The sequence below is a fragment of the Nilaparvata lugens genome, chromosome 3, assembly GCF_014356525.2.
Source record: "Nilaparvata lugens isolate BPH chromosome 3, ASM1435652v1, whole genome shotgun sequence".
Lineage (NCBI taxonomy): Eukaryota > Metazoa > Arthropoda > Insecta > Hemiptera > Delphacidae > Nilaparvata > Nilaparvata lugens.
The window spans coordinates 78402035-78425549 of NC_052506.1; the positions used below are offsets into that span (position 1 = coordinate 78402035).

General features: G+C 31.1%; 1 protein-coding gene and 1 non-coding gene across 2 annotated transcripts in view; one reads left to right on the forward strand and one right to left on the reverse strand.

The window, feature by feature from the left end:
- Positions 1-22872, forward strand: part of LOC111055260 (sodium/potassium-transporting ATPase subunit beta-2) — a 61577-nt gene extending 38705 nt beyond the window's left edge. Inside the window, exons 2-7 of the mRNA XM_022342429.2 lie at positions 6595-6735; positions 8303-8419; positions 12677-12852; positions 14957-15067; positions 16936-17104; positions 18761-22872. Coding sequence (XP_022198121.1) covers positions 6595-6735; positions 8303-8419; positions 12677-12852; positions 14957-15067; positions 16936-17104; positions 18761-18864 — 818 coding nt within the window. The 3' untranslated portion in view covers positions 18865-22872. The remainder of the gene's footprint in view (positions 1-6594; positions 6736-8302; positions 8420-12676; positions 12853-14956; positions 15068-16935; positions 17105-18760) is intronic.
- On the reverse strand, positions 10237-10309 carry Trnar-acg. Its single transcript has one exon. It is a non-coding gene; the product is annotated as a tRNA-Arg (tRNA).
- Positions 22873-23515: the final 643 nt, after the last annotated feature.

Genomic DNA, 23515 nt, shown 5'->3' on the forward strand with positions numbered 1-23515 from the left:
AAGGCATTGACAAGACATAGGATCGACAATGTTGTTCTCCTATCTTTCTCCACTGCCATTATAACGTGGACCTCACTATAGGAATTGACTAATAAAATATAATTGTTTATTTTAAACGAGAATGAACAGTTAATATTAAATCAATATCAGCTACCGTCTATAGAAGGCATTGAAGGTCGTCTTTTAACAATGTAGAATTTATAATAAAATAACAAAATATTCCATCTTAATTATGAGAATTATTATGAAATTATTGAAAAATATAATTTCTTGCTTAATAAAATACAATTGATTACCGTATTTTAAACGATGATGGACAGTTAATATTACATTAATAAATCTGTATCAGCTCACATCTATAGAAGGCATTGATTGACAAGACAGGGGATCGGCAACGTTGTTCTCCTATCTTTCTTCACTGTCATTATAACGTGGACCTGACTATAGCGTTCATTGCATTATCGTTGATAGGTTTTGAAGAATACAAAGTCAATATTTTGGAAGCACTTTATCAAATGATATGCTTATACAGTACTTCACGATTTTCAATATACGTACCTTAGATGAATTGAGAGATATAATTAAATTATTTTTCTTAAATCTATAATACTGTATAATGAAGGAGAGAATATTGGCTTATACATGTACAGGATAGGAAATTCATGAATGACGCATCATCACGTCTCAACTACTCGACTGATTAACTTTAAATTTTGCATACAGATTCTTAATTTACCGAAGATGGTTATAGGCCTATTCTAAATTCTTCATGATTTCAGTAGGTAAAGTTTTCAATTTGACCCTGCTGGTCTATAATATAATAGAAAAGAACTATCTTATACACGTACGGGATAGGAAATTCACGAATGATGCATCAGCACGTCTGAACTACTCGACTGATTAACTTGAAATTTTGCATATAGATTATTTATTCACCGAGGATGGTTATTGGCCTATTTCCAATTGGACCCTTGCGGAGCACGGGTGACCTGTTCGTATGAAATGAAACGCTGCTACCAAACAAATATTGGCAACTCCTTTCCTTATGGCCAGTTTACTCCATACCGTATATCAGTTGTGTGAATTATAGTAGAGCTTAGTTGTTTAGAGTTTAAATTGAAGAGCTTTTTACAATTAATTTTATCACATGGATAATTCCTCCAATAAGATAAAATATATTATCATAAAATATATAATCTATCAATCACAATTAGATTCTCATGAAACTCTGACAATGCTACAACCATAATTCCTTCTATAAGATAAAATAATTATATTATCATATAATGTAATCTTTCAATCGCAATTATCATATGCTGATAGTGAATGTTTTTGTGATTTTTCTGGCATCAAATTTATCAAGTTTTTCTAATATTTTTCAATTTATTAATGCATTTTCAAGTGTAATAATAATTTGTTTCATCTTTCTAATCAACCGAGATACAAATTTTTATTATAATGTATATTTGGACTGTAAATTTTTGTGATCTTTATAAAAGTGTTTTCATAACCTCATTTGAACTATTTTTATCAAAATTAGGGAGAGGAACAGTTTTGGGTATATCCTGTTGATTCTCTCCCAATCATTAATTTGATGTTGTGATTAAGGAATGTAATAAATGATTATATGCTCATGAACTACATTTCTCTTGCTCTTGCTCAATGAGTGTATCATCGTTCAAAGACATTTTCTTTTTGTCTCTCTCTGTTTTGTATTTTTTCTAATGCGAAAGTCACCTGGCTGTGCAACCCATTGTTTGCAAATGAGTTGAGATCAATTCAGTCTGTACCTTGACTGAATCTCTTGTCTTGTAAAGCTTCTATAGTGAGGTCCACGTTATAATGGCAGTATTTGATTAACATTGGTGTTGCTATCCTTGTCTATCATTCGACAAAGCAGATAGCTCTATCATTTTCTAGCTCGGCGTGGTTGCCAGATCGTTTTCCAACAGTGTATTTATGTAACTAATAAACAAAATATCCAACCTCAACCATGAAAATTTATTATTAAATCATTGAATGATATAATTTCCTGGTGAATAAAATATAATTGATTATTTTAAACGAGAATGATGAGTTAATATTAATTCAGATATGACGGTATCAGCTATTCTATATAGAAGGCAGTAGCAAGACAGAGAGTCGACAACGCTGTTCTTGTATCTTTCTCCACTGCCATTATAACGTGGACCTCATTGAACAAGATTTGTAGGCTTGTATCATAAAGGAGAGTTAATTAATTGAGTAGACTGAGTTTTTAGTTCAGGCAGTTATATAGTTACACCCTATAGTGAGGTTTATGCCATAAAGGCAGTGGAGAAAGATAGGGGAACAGCGTTGCCGATTATCCGCCTTGCCACTGCCTTCTATATAGAATAGCTGATATCTGATGTAATATCAACTGTTCATTCTTCTTTAAAACTATAAATGATATTTTATTCGCCAAGAAACTATAATTTTCAATGATTAAATAATACATTTTCAATTTCAATTTTCCAATAAAACATAATACACGAATATGAAATACAATATACAACATATTTTGGAATCTTACTAGACTATCCATCTGTGTGTAGGGGGAGTTCCACGTTAAAACATAAACTTAATCTGCTCATAGAAGTAAATAATAGAGAATACACTTATAATGTAGTTAGGTATATTATAAATATTTTGATTATAAAATAGATAATACATTGTGCTGATGTATTATTTTAATGTAGGAATAGTATACTTAATACATTGATTGATAATAGAATCAATAAAACAAAACAATATTAATTAAACAGGAGACAGCAGTGGCAGGGATTCCAGAATCTTCAGAAAGAGAAAATGAGAAAAAAAACATAAACCAGAAAGGCAAAACAGTCATACCGGTTATATCAATGATAGAATAAATACTAATAGAAACCAATAAATTTTCTGTAAACTTTAAGGATTCTTGATTGAGATTGGAAATGTTGTCTATTAATTATATTTATACATTGTTAAAAACTAATCTGGCAACGTTGTGGAGCTAGAAAAGGATACACCCATCTGCTTTGTGGACTGATAATAGACAAGGATAGCAATACCAATGCTAATCAATACTGCCATTTTAACAAATACCCAATGATTAAATCATACATTTTCATAATTGAGATTAAAAATTTTATCAATTAATTACATACATGCATTGTTAAAAACAGATCTGGCAACGTTGAGGAGGTATAAAAGGATAGCGTTATCTTCTTTGTGGAATGATAGACAAAGATAGCTAGGTACACCAATGTTAATCAAATACTGCCATTTTAACGAATACCCAATAATTAAATAATACATTTCTATAATTGAAATTAAATATTCTGTCAATAAATATTATATTTCTGCATTCTTAAAAACAGATCTGGCAACGTTGCGGAACTAGGGAAAGGATACACCTATCTGCTTTGTGAACTAATATAGACAAGGATAGCAATACCAATGCTAATTAAATACTGCCATTTTAACGAATACCCAATGATTAAATAATACATTTCTATAATTGAGATGAATATTCTGTCAATAAATGTTATATTTCTTCATTGTTGAAAACCTATCTGGCAACGTTGTCGAGCTAGAAAAGGAAAGCCCTATCTGCTTTGTGGACTGATAGACAAGGATAGCAACACCAATGTTAATCAAATACTGCCATTATAACGTGGAGATCACTATAGGGAGATCCTAGATATTGGGCAGGCATTTCATGAGTTTCTCAGCTCAGTTGAAAATTTTTATATGAATCAGTATCTGACAATGTGGTGTAACACTTTGAATGAGAAGCTCTCCATTAAAATTTAAATCCCAGATAATTATGAAGCTCCTCTCAGTCGATTTATAATATAAATTATTGGAGTTGAAATACAGAACTTTGTAACTCTTGAAATTTCCACTCGAAATGCCTTTATCATGAGAAGTTCTTGTTGAAAAAGAAAACACAAAGCTCAAGTAGGTTATTCTATAGACTGCCTACTTATTTGAGAGTAACCTACTACTGGTGTTAACTCTGTAGCCACTTCAATGCAACTAATTTAGCAGACTTGCAGTCAGTGGATAATTAAAAAAAAATTGATGTTCTTAATTTAATTTGTGAATTTTTCAAAAATAGAGCATGACATTAGCTGTGATCGCTCTAATAAAATATTTTTATATTTGTATGAGTGAGTAATTTGTATGGGAACCCTTCAATAAATTGGAGACTGGTGTAGATATAATACTGTAACTTTCAGGATAAGGTATTGGTCGAATACTCCATCTTTTGCAGTACAACTGAGTTTGCAGCTCAACCCCTCATAAGGAGTGACTTAGGGTTGTAATTGGAATATTTCAAATGTAAACACCCATTGTGTGGTACATCATTTTAAAAGCCTTTTCAAAACAAGAAAGATGACATCAATAAAAATCCTATACTATTAAACGAGCAATTTCTGTTTATATGTTTAGATACTAACACTCATCAACCTAGATTTTGATTTGGACTGTAGTATAAATTTGAAAAGGGACAGTTTTTGGCATAAGCCTGTTGTGCCTCCTCATATAACTGTAAAAATAATTGTACGACTGAGAAAATGAATAAATAAATATAAACTACTCAATCTTTCGTTACAAATTTTCTATGCTTTTACACTTCAGAGCAAAGCCCGGTCCCCCCATATTGTTCTATAATAATTGTATCCAATTTACATTGTATTATATAAATTTAATATATTTATATTATATTATATGATATAATATATATATATATATTATATATATATATATATCTATATATAGATATATATATATATATATTATATATATATAATATATAATATAAATCATTTTTTTATTTTCACCTGACCAAATCTAGTACGGTATAGTTTAATAGAAATAATTTTATTTCTGACAAAAAACTACACAACACACAGCGAACTCATAGTTTTGGCTGAGAATTTTTTGAATATGGGAAAACTTCAAATTTTCGATGAAAACTCAATTTCCCGGGTGTCCATTTGAATTTGGTCGAAATCGAACTATGGATATAGGCGTATCTCCGATAGCTGAACAAAAAAAGCTTCTATCGAATTTTCTGTGCAAGGCTTATTTAAATGTGTCGAAAAAATTTGGGGGGCTCTAGTGGTGTCAGGGGGGTAAAATCTTCGTGATTTGGAGGTTTTCCCATAGCCTCCAGTGAGTTCTCTAACTGATTTTGAGGTGGGTTCTCCGAGATAGTCAGCCGTATTGGCTGTGAATTTTTCGTAATTTTCTGTCTTTTGCAGCTTTAATATAAGATTGGTAATAATAATTATTAATTATTTGTATATTAATTGGAAATATACCGTGTATATTTGGGCATTTGAGACTTATAAGCATTATATGATGTGTTTCTGCCGTATTCTAAATAAATAAATAATTACACAAAAACATCAATTACACAAAATATTAGATAAATTACAATATCACAAACAATAGTTAGTTACAAAAAATTCTTATAATGTGTCCTCTACTTGTTTAGTTTTTTCTGTGTGGAAATTGACCTACTCCACTATGGCGTACCATGTTCTAGAGTAGGTTTTGTTGTTTTTTTTTGTGCGTATTATTAATTAGTTAGTGTTTAGTAAGTCATTAGGTGGTTAGTTGTTGTTTGAAATAATGTTTTCTATGTTCTGTCTTCTTTGCTCATTAACCAATTGTGTACTATTGTTTTGAACTTTCTAGGATGATTAATCTGTTTAAAGTTTGCAGGAAGTAGATTATATAATTTTGGTGCTAAATGATTGAAATGTCTCTGGTATAGTGCCTTCCTTGCAACACTAGTGATGAGGAGATTCCTGTATCTGGTGTTGTGGTTGTGGTTTCTGGTTTGAAATGTTGTTGGGTTCTTGTGTAATCTGCATAGTATCTCCTTGGAGTAAAGCTGTCTTGGATCCATCACGTCAAACTCATTGAATAGCTGGTCTGATGAATAGCGTGGAGGCTTCTGGTTGATGACCCTCATGATCAGCTTCTGTACCCTGAGGAGCGGTTCGATGTGCAAGAAGCTTGCACCTCCCCATCCCACAATCCCATGCAGCATGAGGGACTGAGCTAGAGAGAAGTAGATAACTCTTAGACATCCCTTGTCGACCAGTGTCCTCAGAATCCTGAATCTGCAGATAGTCTTCCTCAGTCTCCCGCATAATTCATTGAGATGATGATCCCAGCGCAGAAAAGAGTCCATTGTAACTCCCAGGTATTTCTGTGACTGTTTCCTGCGAACTGTATATGAAGTGTTATTCCGTTGATTCTTGATTACTATCTCATCTCCTGTTGGCTGTCCATGTTGAGTCGCCGAAAAGGTCAGAAAGAAGGTTTTCTCGTGGTTCAATGTTAGCAGATTTTCACTCAACCAGCGAGAAACCCTCCGAAGTCCAGTCTCGGCTTCTCTCCAGGTCATCTCCCAGGTCGGTTTAGAGAACAGTAGAACAGTATCATCTGCAAAGGTGGTGATTGATCCATTAATTTCCATGTTGCATAATGGGTTTATGTAGAGAAGAAAATTATAAATAATTTTAAATTTTTTCAAAGTATTCATTTTTTTCTCCTTCTTGTGTGTTTCAGCCAAAATCCTCCTGTTTTATCTTCTTTTCTACGCGGGTTTGATCGGTTTCTTCTCGATCATGATGGCTGTGTTCTACCAAACATTGGATGCCAAGACTCCTAAATACCAATTGGATGGGTCGCTCATTGGAAATAACCCAGGTAAAAATGGAACAGTCCTCAGAGATTTTTCCAGATTGTCTATGCTAATCTTTATTCAAATGTGTAGGAACATTTTGGAAAGGGGAAGGTAAGTTAGAAGATAGAAGGAAACAGAGAATCTTATAGATACCGAACACACTAATTGACACATTCATAATTGATAATTTGATTGTATGGTAAGGTATGAGATTTTGTGATATTTCTCCATAATTGAAAGAATACGACTTTGATGTTGTCAATACCACTATATTTGTTCAAAAATTAATTTACATCAGAGAACCAGGTTTCATGGTAACACCTACCACATTTTCAGCTGAACTAATGTTAATTTATTCATTAAGGCTGTGCAAAGGCTAAAAATAAACTTTCTACTGGCGATATTTTTCAACGTTTTTCGATTTGTATATCATCAAGCTACCAAAATGAAAAAGTTTTCTCAGGAATACATTTTTTTCGATCATTACTTTTTGAGATATGAGCGCCCAAAGTTCAAATTTTTGGGACAGAACAATTCACATTCAGTAAGAGATAAATCCATGAGATTCAGAGGATAAATTCTTCATGGTATTATTGATTGAATAAAACAAAAAAAAATTTTAATATCAATTTTTGAGAAAGTTATTCCATTTACTAAAAATGACCAAAAATAAATTTTTGTTGTCCTATTTTTGGTAAATTGAATAACTTTCTCAAAAATTGATATTTATGAAAAAAAATTGTTTTATTCAATCAACAATAACATGAAGAATTTATCCTCTAAAACTCTTGGAGTTATCTCTTAACAAATTTGAAATGTTCTGTCCCAAAAATTTAAACTTTAGGCGCTTATATCTCAAAAAGTAATGATAGAAAAAAAATGTTTTCCTGAGAAAACTTTTTCAGTTTGATAGCTTGATGTTATACAAATCGAAAAACATTGAAAAATATCACGAGTAGAAAGTTTATTTTTAGCCTTTGCGCACAGCCTTAACTTATTAATATGCAATAATACAATCCAGATAAAAGCAACAGGCATTTGTTCAAACAGTATTGTTCACTCTATCCAATAAATTAAAACTGCTTTAAACCTTAATTTGGAATACACAGTCTAAATATAAGTTACTCAGATTGTTATTCATTCATTCAATTTTTTGTACATTCATTATTTTCAACACTCTGTTACCTTCTCTGATACACTCTACCTTTGCCTCACCACTACGTTTCGACCCTTAAAATGTTTCGGTTATTGATTCATGAGTCGTTTATTTATTTATTTTATTTTTACATTTAACATTACACACATCAAATACACTAGTACAGTATACAGTAACAAATTATAGCACAACTACAACAATATTTTCCTCAAAAATAGGCGCACTACGATTCGTTATTTTTTATTCGCCTGTGGAATGTGTTCAATAATTTATGCTTACTCTGTATAATAATAATGATGATATAATAATATAATACATTGTTCAAGGGTTGTTGAACTCAAATTCATTTCCATTTTCACACAATATTCATGATATAATATAATGATCATGATATGATAAATAATATAATGAATTTTAATTGAATGTTGTTTTAGGACTGGGATTCCGACCCATGCCCCCTGACTCGCACATTGAGAGCACACTGATCTGGTTCAAGCAGACTGACGGCAACACCAAGCACTGGACCAAGGAGCTGGATGCTTTCCTCAAGCGTGAGTATTAGCCTATCATAGACAAAACATAGCATAAGAACATATCCCATGGTTTGTAGAATTCTTTCAGTTTGGAAGTTTTGTATCGAATTATGGTGTTGTGTTGAGATGATACTGTATCATATTGTGTTGATACTGTATCGCAAGTGGTGATACTGTGTCATTTTGTGATGATACTGTATCATAAGTGGTGATACTGTGTCATTTTGTGGTGATACTGTATCATTTGTGGTGATACAATAGACAAAAGATAGCATAAAGAGATATCTCATGGATTGTAGAATTCTTTCAGTTTGGAAGTTTTGTATCAAATTATCGTGTTGAGATGTACGTGTTAACTTTTTTTCATTTGTGGTGATACCATAGACAAAAGATAGCATAAAAAGATATCCCCCATGGATTGTAGAATTCTTTCAGTTGGAAGTTTTTTATCAAATGGTATTGTTTATCCCATGGTTTGTTGAAATCATTCAACGTTTGGAGGTGTTGTATCAAATTATGGTGCTGTGTATTAAGTTGAGATGATACTGTATCATATTGTGTTGATACTGTATCATAAGTGGTGATGCCAGAGAGAGAAGATAGCAAGAGAAGATATCCCATGGTTTGAAGAATTCATTCAGTTTAGAAGTGTTGTTGTATTATTATTGTATCAAGTTGAGATGATACTGTATCTATTGTGTTGACACTGTATCATATATGGTGATACTATACCATTTATGGTGATACTATAGCAAAAGAATTAATTTATTAAACCGTCATAGGAAATCCATGCTGTAATTTTTATAGCATGTTATGTTATGTGTATATAGCATTAAACAAAGTACAAATTACTGTTTGTAATATAAACTAATATTACAAAAATTGATAAGCAATTACCAGCAAGTACCGGTAGGGTACTCGACCAAGGAGTTTTAATGAGATTCACGTTATAAAGTCAATGGAAATACGGTACTGATAAGACGGAATTTTCTTCAAATCATTGCAAGTGATCAGATGTTGTAGATGTTCATGTAGAGATTTAGGAAATCAATTGAGTTTACTGAACATTCAAATAATCTTGAGTTCATAACGGGAATAATATTATTGAGGTTAATATTATTGCAATAATTTTTGTATCTTCATGATGTTTGAATGAATATGGATAAAAATGTTTTACTAAATATTTTAACAGTTTTAACCATAATGTGTGTATATTTATTTATCATTTCATTTTATTCATATATATTTTGATTTGTTTCAAGTGAATATTTATCATTTTAGATGTCATCCCATATTATATTTATTTTAAAATTCAAAAAACTAGTACAGTACATGTAACATGAGAATCATTGAAAAACCACAGATCATTCATCATCCATGGACCATTCATTGGAATTATTCACAATGCATATGATAATAATTTCTTAAAATGTATGTATTCAGGGCTAATTAGTTTTTTATAAAAGCACTTTTTGATTGGAATGTGTAATTTGATCTGTTATTTTATATCAATAACTTTTCAAAAAAGGGTACTATAATGTTATTTTATAAATAGCTCTTATTTATATATTTTTGGACGAAAATCATAATATAATATGATTTGTAATCGTATCCACTAAAATTAGTAAATAATAGAATCAGAAAAAATATGTATAAGTAGATTAATATAATCTGAGATTAGTTAGGGCTGACCTATTATTATTAGATTTATTTCGAAATTCTATTTTTGTTCATTCTCCCCACAGAATTAATAATAGCATATAATAATTATAGGAGTTTTCTCTGATTCTCCCGATATTGTTGTTACAAGCTCGAAACGGATGTTCAAAAAAAGTCGACCCTGCCAGGATTCGAACCTGGAATCTTCTGATCCGTAGTCAGACGCGTTATCCGTTGCGCCACAGGGCCTCTGAAAAGCATTTCGAAACTCACCCTAGATCCGCTTTACAAACATTTTGAAAACCGGTATTTCAACCTGAATGGAAGATGCGCGGCAGTCGACAGTATTATAGAAATTCAAATGAACGGGGAAAAAACAAAGAATTCCAATGAGAAAATTATAATGGTTATCATCATTAATTTTCTCTAAGATTGACCTTCAGTTCTCAACAACTGTTTCAGAATGAGCTGATAAAAAATTAACTCGGGTGAAGTCGTATAGAAATTAAACTTGAATATTTTTCTTATAAAGTTCAATTGTAAAATAATTATTCTCCTTCCAAGAAAGGATGAAAGAATTATTTATCCTGCTTCAACTCAATAGAAAGTCATAAGTAGAATATTTGTTGTCGAATTCAATTGACCTCTTCAATACATATATAACTACAATAATTATCTCTTCAATTATTATAAGTTCTTTTTCAAATTATGTAGAAATATTCTTTCGAAATAATAACATTAAAAATAATAAATATTTATGAATTTATTCTAACTGAAAGTTGAAAAAGGACTCAGCGCCCGAAAGCGCTCCACAAACGTGACTAGAAGCTAATAACTTTTAATCATAAAAATCAGACTGCCACATTGTAATTTAAGTATTGAAAGGTAATCATTAACAAGCAGTTTGCAATGGGAAGTGAAATATAATAATAAAATGCCTTATTATTGTATCACACAGCAAAAAGCAAAGACAATAAAATTATAAATCTGAGTACCTTTTTTAATTTTTTTTTGTGACGAAATAATTTTTAAAGGGTTCTCAGATTTATATTTTTATTAATATTCAAAAGTAGCCCTAAAGAAAAAATACAATAACATTATAAATAAAAATATAAATCTCAGTAGGTACCCTTTTTAATTTCTTCTTGTGACGAAATAATTTAAAAAGGGTTCTCAGATTTATAACATTTTTATTGATTATCAGAAATAGACTTGAAGAAAAAATACAATAAAATTATTCTAAAGTCTCTTACAACGACATTATTTTGGGGTAATGAAATGCTGTGTCCAAAGAGAGACAAAAATGTATTTGCAATTCATTTAATCTACAAAAATAGGTAATCTTTTCGTCATAGTTTGAAATGAAATGTATCCATAGAGAGGCAATAAATGTTATCGCCCATTACTCTAACAATGTAATTTTGTTAAATGATAAAATATATTTATATGAAAGTCACCAGACTCATTATAATATAATATATAATATAATACATTATTATATAATAATATTCATGTCAGGCGAGGTAGACCTCTCCTAAAATTAACTTCCTAAGCAATACGAAGTACAGTAATACAAATAAATAAAAATATAATACAATTATTTACTCACAAAATGTTTCGGCTATATATTATACATTGGCCCATATGAATAAAACCAGAGCAAATGCTCATGAGCAAGAGCATGGAGTATAAGGTTTTGCTCATGAGCGAAAGGTAGAAGCAAAAGCATTTGCTCATTTTTATATTATGAATAAGCTTTACCTTATGCTCCTGAACTCTGTAGTAAATGCTCACGTATTTTAGAGTTTTTCATCAGCTGATTCGCTTTTGTAGCCTTAGTTTGTTTTTATAGCTCATGGAAGCGCTAAATATGCAAGTAGGGTGCACCGCTTGTGTTTGCGTAGTCTGCTCTGTTTTCTATTTATGAATGGAGTTTTAGGTTAGTTGAGTTTAGAATTTTGAAATAATAGCGTGAAAAAATGTCATCTCTATAATAATCTTCAGCTTATTCTTATAATATCAATAGCCTTCTTATAATCGTCCACACTCTCATCTTCTTAAATGCCTATCTCCTATTTTGTGATGGCTATCTTTATAACAGGTAGCTATCTTTTGTATTTATTCTTTTGTAGAATAATGGTGATATATATCATGGTTGAATCTAATAAGAGTTTTATAGTTCTCAACTATTGGTTGTGATCGTATCTGGTATAGTTTCCTCTTCCTCATACGGATTAGTTGAGCCATTTTACTATGAGAAAAAGGTGATAAGCTGCTCTAGACTAGACTCACCTTTTTTGAAGCATTTGCTTCAAAAGTTGAGCAAATGCTCTAGTTTATTCATACAATTTTGAGCAAAAGCTTTTACTTTTGAGCAAATGCTCAAACTATTTTTTTGATGAGCATGAGCAAAAGGTTTTGCTCACGTTTATTCATAGAAAATGAAGCAAATGCTCCATATTTTAGAAGTATAAGTAAATTCTCAACTTTATTCATATGGCCCATTATCAAGTGAATTACTTGTTGTGAGTAAATATTTTTTAAAAGGGAACGTATTTGGGTTTTCATTCCGTTGTAAAATTGTGAATAAATGAATGAATATGTGAATGTTTGCAGCATACACGGAGCCGAAAGCTGAATATGATAACAACAGAGTTACATGTGACTTTGACAACTACCCGCCTGAGGGTAAAGTGTGTAAGGTGGACATCAGCAAGTGGGCACCCTGTACAAGCAGCGAGGGTTACAGCTACCCTAGTGGGCACCCTTGTATTTTCCTCAAACTCAACAAGGTAAGTTAGCATAATATATGCTAATATATTTTTTTTTAGAATAATAAAAAAGCACCGAGCTCTAATCTATCTTTATTATTTATTGGTTCATACAATAAGTTAATATATTTTTTTAGAATAATAAAAAAGCACCAAGCTCCAATCTATCTTATTATTTATTGGTTCATACAATAAGTTAATATATTTTTTTAGAATAATAAAAAAGCACCAAGCTCCAATCTATCTTTATTATTTATTGGTTCATACAATAAGTTAATATATTTTTTAGAATAATAAAAAAGCACCAAGCTCCAATCTATCTTTATTATTTATTGGTTCATACAATAAGTTAATATATTTTTTAGAATAATAAAAAAGCACCAAGCTCCAACCTATCTTTATTATTTATTGGTTCATACAATACGTACATCATAAAAATTATGAGGAAAGAAAAAAATAAAGTAACCTTGTGCTATTCCTCTCCCAAATTTAGATGAGGTTACATATATCTAATCCAACATCTATTGCATTTCACCTTAATAATAGATGAAAGCCTTAAAGAGTGTCCCAAGAGAGGTATAACAGACGACGACCATGGATTTTACATGAAATTTAGAACATAAATGTCTAGTAAAATTTTCTAATACGTTATCATGTTTTCTGAAATTCATCTAGCTTGCCAATATTGAAACATATTGGCCTATAATAACTTAATAGATTCATATATTCTCCTTCTAATCTAGCCTGCCAATATTGAAACATATTATAACTTAATAAATTATTATAAATTAATAAATCCCTATTGTTACTTAATGAATTCAGATGAATAAATTCATATAGGCCTATTCTCCATTCCAATCTTATCTGCCAATGTTGAAACATATTGGCCTATTGTAACTTAATAAATCCAGATGGATAAATTCATATTTTATTCTCCTTCTAATCTAGCCTGCCAATATTTCAATATTGTCCTGTCGAACCTAATTCATGACTATAATTGATTTATTCATTTATTTGAAAATGACCATTAATATTTTCTTCAATATGTGAATATTTCCTATTTTAGTGACAATGATGTGAAATATTTCTTTTATGTTTGGTGTTGGAGCATCTAAATTTAAAAATCTACTTTGTGAAGATAATTAAGGACTGAAAATTTTGTGAAGTGAACAACAACAAGGCTTAACCTATTTTGGACTATGTGTAATCTTATTTAAATTTGGGAGAGGAATAGCACAAGGTTACCTTATTTTTTCTCTCCCTATCATTGATGTAGGCTACTTATTGTATGAATCAATAAAAGAATAATAATATTCATTTATGATTATTGATTTATTCTTGTGGCTGAGGATAGAGTATTCTGTAAGTCTGGTTACACACCCATATATTTTTGTCGTCCTTATAAGGACTCCTTATGCTGTCCTTATAAATAATCGTCCTATTATAAGGACGAGTTTTTGCCTTCCTTATAATTATATTGCCGTCCAAACATAAACAATTCAATACATTATAATAAGTTATTAAGCGTAACTCGACAATCATATTATATGTGATGAAGTGTTTGTCAAGTTCCATTGATCTGGTAGAATCTATGAGGACGGAAAAAGTTGTACGTCCAAAAATTGATTAGTGTGTAACCGGCTTAACAAGAACACATGAGTTGAAAAAATGTCATTCCAAGTATCGTTCATTTGTTCATTTAATTGTTCTGAGTGGTCTATAAAAATTTCGAATGATTGTTTTTTTCTTTAGGGCTACTGTTGAATATAAATTTAATAAAAACAGAAATCTAAGTAGGCTAAGGTACCCTTTTTGAAATTGTTTAGTCACAACATGATTCGGCTATATGATGCCATTATATCAAGTGATTGGAAAATAATTTTTTTTTTAATTTGTGAATGAACAATATTAAAAAGGGTATTCCGATTTCTATTTTTATTTATATTTTAAATGATGTTTGCTAGATCTAAAATTCTTGCGTGGAAACATTTTTACATCGACTATATAAATGTTTTGTGATTACTATTGTATTTACAATAGTGTTTATTTTGTTCCCATTTAGCATTTGTTCCCAAATTACTAGTGTTTGGGAATTGTAAATTATTAATAATTTTACCTTCCTCAGATCTTCAACTGGAAACCGGAATACTACAACGACTCCTCCAATCTTCCTGAAAAAATGCCAGAGGAACTCAAAAATCACATAAGAAGTGAGAACGAGCACAATAAGAAAGCGGTCAGTTGATATCAAATTCTATAATTTTATAAACAATTTAATAGAATACCTATATTGTAATTTAGAGAACAAATTCTATAATTTTATAAACAATTTAATGGAATACCTATATTGTAATTTAGAGAGCAAATTCTATAATTTTATAAACAATTTAATAGAATATAATTCTAGCAGTTTTATAATTCTATAATTCTAAACAATTTTATAAAATACCTATATTGTAATTTAGAGAGATATGTAACTAATGGTTTGGAGGGTTTTATTGAATACATGGTTAACAAAACATATAGAACAATTTATCTATTTATACATTGATATATATTATGACTAGCAGGTAACCCGTGCACCGCAAGGATCTAATTATTAAGAACTTGCAGACTCAAAACTTTACCTACCTACTATAATCTTGAATAATTCAAAATAGGCCTATCATATAGGATTATTATATTACTGGCTAGGTAACCCGTGCATCGCAAGGGTCTAATCAAGAACTTGAACTGCTGAAATATTGAAGAATTCAAAAAAGGCATATAACCATCCTCGGTAAATTAGGAATCAATGTACAAAATTTCAAGTTTATCAGTTAAGTAGTTCAGACGTGATGATGCGTCAATCGTGAATTTCCTATCCCGCACGTGTATAGGCAAGTTCTCTCATTTCGTATATTACTAGCAAGGTAACCCGTGCTTCGTAAGGGTGTGAATAAAAACTTGACAAACTAAAAACTTGACTTACTGTATTCTTGAAGAATTTAAAATTGGCCTATAACCATCCTCAGTAAATTAGGAATCAATACACAAAATTTCAAGTTAATTAGTTGAGTAGTTCAGACGTGATGATGCCTCTTTCGTGTTTTTCCTATCCCGTACATGTATAGGCACTACCTTCGTAAACAAAGCCGTAACGCATCTGTGTGACGTCAGCACAGGTAGGGCTCCTACATCAATAAAAATTCGTTGATTTCAGCTAGTGTTTTTATTGGTGTTGGAGCCCTACCTGTGCTGACGTCACACGAATGCACTACGACTTTGTTTACGGAGGTACCTTAGTGGTATAGGTCAGTTCCTTCTTTTATTATAGTATAGATTCCATAGTATAGAGGTCCATACTATAATGGCAGTGGAGAAAGATACAAGAACAACGTTGCCGATCCTCTGTTGAGTAACAACACAGTTGAATTCGGTTCTATAATTTTTAATTGAGAACTGAACCTGCACGTGGAGCTCAACAAGAGTTCTATAGTGAGGTCCACGTTATAATGGCAGTGGAGAAAGATAGGAGAGCAACGTTGCCGATCCTCTGTCTTGTCAATCAATGCCTTCTATAGATGTGAGCTGATACAGATTTATTAATGTAATATTAACTGTCCATCATCGTTTAAAATACGGTAATCAATTGAATTTTATTAAGCAAGAAATTTTATTTTTCAATAATTTCATAATAATTCTCATAATTAAGATGAAATAGGTATTTTGTTATTTTATTATAAATTCTACATTGTTAAAAGACGACCTGGCAACAGAGCAAAGCGAGAAAGAGATAGCGCTATCCGCTTTGTTGAATGATAGACAAGGATAGCAATACTATTGCTAATCAAACACTGCCATTATACATATTACACTGCATAGCGGCTTAGCGCAAGATCGTTTACAATATTTATTATATGTGATTGTAAACCAATCATTTCCTTTATTATGTTATGGATCGATCACATTTGAACTGTTGCAAAAAACTTTTTATAATAAAAAAAATTATCATATGTGAGTGTAAGCCAATTATTTCCTTCATTAAGTTATAGATCACATTTGAACTGTTGCAAAAAACATTTTACAATCAAATATTCAAGAAAAAGTGTAATTTTGTTGCAGTTGAACACAGTGTGGGTAAGCTGTGAAGGAGAGAACCCGGCAGACGTTGAGAACATTGGTTCGATCCAGTACATTCCCCGCCGTGGATTCCCCGGCTACTTCTTCCCCTACAACAACGTCGAAGGCTATCTCAGTCCCATCATCGCTATATGGTTCGAGAAGCCTGCCTGTGAGTATATCTGTATATCTACAATGTGATATTTATTTGAATAAAAACGCAAATATGTTGTCAAATTCTACACACAGTTGAACTGTGTAGAATTTCACAACATATTTGTGTTTTTATTCAATTATGGAACGGTTCTACAATATTGACAATGACTCAGTCGAATTGATATTTATTTATTTATTATTGTATAAACAATAAAAACACAATATAGGCCTAATTGATTGATTCATACTATAATTACATCATCAAAATGATAGGAAAAGAAAAAATAAGGTAACCTTGTGCTATTCCTCTCCTAAATCTAGATAAGGTTACACATAGTCCGAGATAGGTTAAGTCTTGTAGTTGTTCACTTCACAAAATTTCAGTCCTTAATATCTGTGGCTTGGTGCAAAAACTACCATTGTCAATTTTTCCCAAAAATGAGTTTAATACACTAATACATCACTAATATCGGTTATTTTCAGTTCCAGAAGTGACAATGTCCTATCTCAAGCAATAAAAAGTTATAAAATTTATACTACCAATGTCATGATTTAGTAAGTTAGTTTTAGTATTTAGTAATTCCACTCTCAGAGTGTGAAAACTACCAATGGAGACATTTGTTTTTAGATTGTCATTCATACTCCGTGCTAGAACTACCAATGTCGACTTCTGCACTTCTAGCACTCGTATCTCCGTATCGAAATGCCGTAGTTCGAAAAAGCAAGGTGAACTTTCAAGATGATTTGTGAGAAAGTTGATATTTTGACATAGGTAGTTCTTGCAACAAGCTACAGAATTATTTTCACAAAGTAGATTTTTAAATTTAGATGCTTCAAAACCAAACATGAAAGAAATATTTCACACTATTATCATCACTAGAATAGGAAATATTCAGATAATAAATAAATAATTTCAACAATGAAAAATATGATTTTCATTCGCATAATTATTAACTAATTTTAATTATTACCGTGGAGGAAAACCTAGACTAAGCCCGTGTACCATTTCTCTCCCAAATTTTGAAAGAAAGTCAAGGGTGGGCACACACCAGTTAGTCAAGACAAGACTAGTCACGATTAGTCACAATACTTCACACAGTTGCTTATGAAGCAACACACACCGATTAGTCATTGCAATTAGACATGTCTTCATAAGCAACTATGTGAAGTATTGTGACTAAACGTGTCTTGTCTTTTCTTGACTAACTGGTGTGTGCCTAGCCTAATGTTGCCCAATGTTGTCTAATATTAGGTTGTGAAATCATACATCACAGATTCGCCACTTAATTTTCAATCCAGGAATGGTTCTCAATAGTTGTCTGTATATCCATAATGTGACAGTGTAATATAGCATACATTTTATTCCTCATAAGAAACACTATAGATTCCAAAAAAATTCCATGGCAGGAGAGGCCTGCCTGTAAATATATCTGACAATATCTGATATGATTGCATTTTATTTCTGACAAGGAACATTCCAAAAATATTTCAAGGCAGGAGAGGCCTGCCTGTAGGAATATCTGTACATCTACAAAGAGACAATGTTTAATTGAAGATGAATTAAAAAAAAAATTGGTCCATTTTATCAATATAGTTTTGAATTCATGTGAAGAATTGCATGATTACAGTGGTATTCTTCGATTTATTAACCAATTTTTCATTTATTTTTCAGCCGGAGTCCTGATCAACATCGAGTGTAAGGCCTGGGCACACAATATCATCCACGACCGCGCCGAGCGACGAGGCTCCGTTCACTTCGAGCTGATGGTCGACTAAACAGCAGTGAGCTAAAGCTCAGTGAGCAAAAGCTCGCCCGCTAGTTCCCAAGCTCATTAGAACATATTTAACGTCGTATAGTACTTACCTACGTTTCTTTCATTTCGCCCAAGCAGTATCGTACTCACACACCGCGTGATCTAATTATCTCGGAAAATGAAATTTGAAGCACGAAAATTAAACTGAAAATAATGCTGAAGTCTTGAAAAATCAGTTACAACACACAGTGATCAATGGAAATGATGCTGAGATATGTAATTAAATAATGTTGAGGTCTCAAAAATTGAAAAAATCAGTTACAACACGCTGTGATTAATTGAAATGTTGCAGGAATATGCAATTAAAATTGAAGTTAAGCACAGAAATTAGACTAAAACTTAAAATTACCGTGAGGCTCCTAAAAATAAACATATTGATGGAAATAATTTATGTAAAACGATACACAAAAAATAAAAAGAAGTTATCACAAAGAAATTATTTTCAATTGAAATACGGTAATTCAAAAAAAAAACGAATAATGTTACACTATTTAAAAATTACGCTTCGCAGCCGACGACTCTTAAATATGTTCCAATAATTGGAATTGTTAAATTGTCTAGAATTTTAAGTCAATATTGGTTGCTAGAGTTGATGAGATCTGAGGTATGGTTTTGAAATTCTGGCTCAAATTGATAAATTATACCAAATTACTTTATTACAGTGATTTGGGTTCATCACAACCTAGTTTTATACCCAATTGGGTGTGATCCACTCTGATCAAAAATTTGGGATTTGAAATTTGAATTTTATTTTTAGATTTAAAATTTTGTTCTTGATTCTTGGATTCATTGAATCAACTAGGAAATTTCTTTCAAGTGTAGCCCAGGCCTATTCTCTCAAGGTCCCCTACTTGAGAGAATAGGCCTAGGCTACACTTGAAAGAAATTGAAATCCAAGTAGTTATTATTATGACGGGAAGACTTTTATCATTCCAAAATAAATCTGACTCTTCATCTGGTGGAAAATCAGTGGCTCTTGTGTACCACTAGACTACTATTTATAGTGAATTAAAAAGGAACTTCAGCCATGTTCAAATTATATCGTTCTTAGATCTATCTAGTCATGATGTTGAATGTAATTTCTGAACAAACGATTACCAGGATGCTTAAAAGCTGCCATTAATTTAGATGTGTTCTGTTCCGAGAGAAAAATTGTACTAGAAGGGCGACTGAGTCCAGTAATTCCAAGAAACTATCAAGCACCAGTATAAAGTGCTTCATTAAAGTAGAAGATATGTGATAGATATTTTCGTTTTAACACTAAATATTAAATCTTTACAATACTAATTTGTTATATTTAGAATATATAAATAGTTATAAGCACATGTGCTATTAAATAGCGAGTGTGGAATTGAGGTATTTTATGTTCTTTCACTGTAAATAATAATTTAAAACATAGGTAATGTATGTGTAGTTAATAATGTATTTTATTCAACAGCCTTTCATTTCAGCAGCTGTTACTCACAAAATTATTGAAACAAGTTACATATTTAAAGACTATTTCATTGAAACACCATACCTTCAGATAATTACTATCATGCTTCTGTAAAACGAATACTCTGTAGATTAGAATAATACTATCACAAAATGACTTATCAGTTGAATGATCAAAACTATCTTAACTAGTCGTATCTATAACAAAGGAATTAAAACATAGGAATAATAGTTTTGAAACATAGGCAAAAGAAGTACAGTAGTTTTCACATGGCTGTAAACATTATTTTAGTTGGCAGCAATTTGATGATTTATCAAAACTGATTGCAGTACTTGATTGTAAACATCTTAAAATGTAATGAGTCATATTGAGAATTGATATCAGTTAATTATTGTCCAGCGTCTATCGAAGTCCTATAATATTATGCTAAAATTGGACAATGAACTTTCAACTCCATTCTACTTTCGACTCTAACGGTCTGTGGTTATTTGAAATTCAAATAGCTTATTTATTGGATTGAGATTGTTATAGGCATATGAAATTAGCCTAATCCTAAATTAGCATACCTTGTAGCCTATTTGGGATATAGTTTCAACTCTTTAATCAGACAGTAAGATAAAATTATAAATTTTCTAGGTACATTTGATTGATAAATTTGACGGTTTTGTAACACAGAAAGACCAGTCGGCATTTCAATAATAAATATACTGCAGATTCAAAATTTCAGGATAATTTTATCTTGAAATATACATAGCAAACTGTAGCATAAATTGCATAGTATAATTATATTGCAGTAAATATACTCATCCTCATAGTTTCATCTCAAAATTCACACTATTAATCTGGAAAATGAGACTTTTGATAGTGAATAAAATTAAAATAAAGCCGATTTCAATTTTTTTATCGAATCACCAAGATACGCGCATGTTACTTTGTGAAACGTGGCATACTGAAGAATTGAAATCCTTATTATACTTCATTCAATAGAAGATGAAATTGTAATAGCCTAGATTGAATTATTGGAGAACATCGGAAGTTTCTCTTTCAGTGTTTATCATAATATTATTCAAAGTGAAATACAAAAATATTCTTAGAGCAAGTGGTGAAGAAATTCGAAAAGCTTTAGATTTTTTTACTTTAAGTATTGTACCAGTATTTCTCAAGTATTTTAGATACTATCTCACCTAATAGGAATTTGTGTTTAAAACTATTTTTTAATTGAAAAGTTATTTATGTTTGTGATTAAAATTAATTGATTACTGTATTAATTATAATAATAATATATAGTACCTATGCTATGTAATTGATGAACTCTGTGTAATTTGAAGATTACATAGATCAATAATTTAAAAATATAAGTTGATGTAGTTAAATCCTGCTATAATAGTATTCATATTTGAAATATTGTTGTGGTAGAAGTGCGATAAGAGTTGATTTGGAAAATTTGAAGAATAGCTGAATAAGATTTCAGATAATATATTTATGTGGAGAAGGTTTTGGAAGTGCTATATATGAGAAGAAATTGAGAAGAATGAAGAATTCATAAGTAACTGAATTTATTACCTTTCCGGAAGCCATGTGTAACGGATTTATCCACTCAATCACACGATCAGTCGCGTGTTGTAATTTTTACAACATCCTATTTTTCATGTGTTATGTACTCTGTTTACTGCCAAAACATATTGAATAATGGTATAATTAATATTTCCATCTCATTGGATTATTTGACAACTATGAGAATTTGCATGATTACCTTTTCGTAGCCCAATAAGGTACACCAAGCATAGCCAACTATTCTGTGTTATTGGTTCGTTGGCAGTCTCTTTCCCTATCATATGCACTGACGCGACTAAATGGAACCATTGCTCGGTTGATACTGCAACTCAGTGCAGTGATGGGGAGAAAGTTTTGGAATGCATTGGTGACTCATTCACTGACACCACCCCATTCAATAGTTTTGTGCAGTAAAAAAGTGACACTGTTGTACTTTTCACAACAGCGCGACTGCTGGAAGGTTAATTAGTTGAAAAATTATTAATCAAGAAGGATTTTGAATTGAGAAAAGATTTTTGCAATGGTAAAAATGGGTTGAAAGTGATAAAAATTATGGAAAACTGTTAAAATAGGTGGTAGGAGGAATTTGAAGGCTATAATGTAATAAGGAGAGTCAAGGATACTGTATGGTACCTTAATCAAAACCTTGAAGGGCTGCATATAGAATGCCACACTTGGCAGAAGAGAGAATGTTTGAAATGATTCTGGCTCAATATCCATCTTCAAATGACCAAAAGCTCCAGTAGAAGATTGATGTGTATCTCTGCTAGCATTATGGATATAATCAATTCAAATTGAGAGTAGTACACAGCTTGATTACAATTATATTGAAAGTAGAGCGCCATCTGTTGAGGCTAGTTTAGTGTACCATACACACTGGTTTGAAGAACTTCTAGTGCCACAATAGTATTTCATTGTTGTTTTCACATGTATTGTTTGTAAAGTTGGGTTCTTAAATAAATCTTATTGATTGTTTAACCACTGATGTCTATTTATTTTGACTTCAATATCCTTATGAACCAAGATTTTGGAGAAATTCATTGTTGAAGAGTTAAAAATATTTCAGAATGTATCAGAATATGTCTAATTATTCATTGAATACTACTATATCTAAATGAATCATTGTTACAGAGATTGCAAAGAGTGTTGCAAAATAGTATAGACCATCATTTCACAAGAGAAATGGAATCTTAGCATACATTCATGGTGATTGATGCACAAGATAGTACCAAGGTACAGTAGCTTACATGATATAGAATAAAAAATATATTACTAAGAATATCCTATGAGTCTAATGTGTAGATAAGTTTCAATTATGTGTATGAAATGATATTCTATCCTTTTTCAACAATTCAGTAAAGTTGCATACAACACAAGATTGTACAATTTTAAATAATAATTACAAAATGAATGTGACATAGAATATTTATATTTTGCTGATTTACAATATTTTAGAGCTTTATTTATGGTCAACCCCAAGCACCAACAAATAATTCAGCACTGACATCTTTGTCAGATGTATAGGCCTATGATTCTAAGGTAGATTGGATAAAGTTTGATCAACTTTTTATTCACATCAAAATATACCTATCCACTTTCTTGAAGAGAATGAATTGTTCTATAG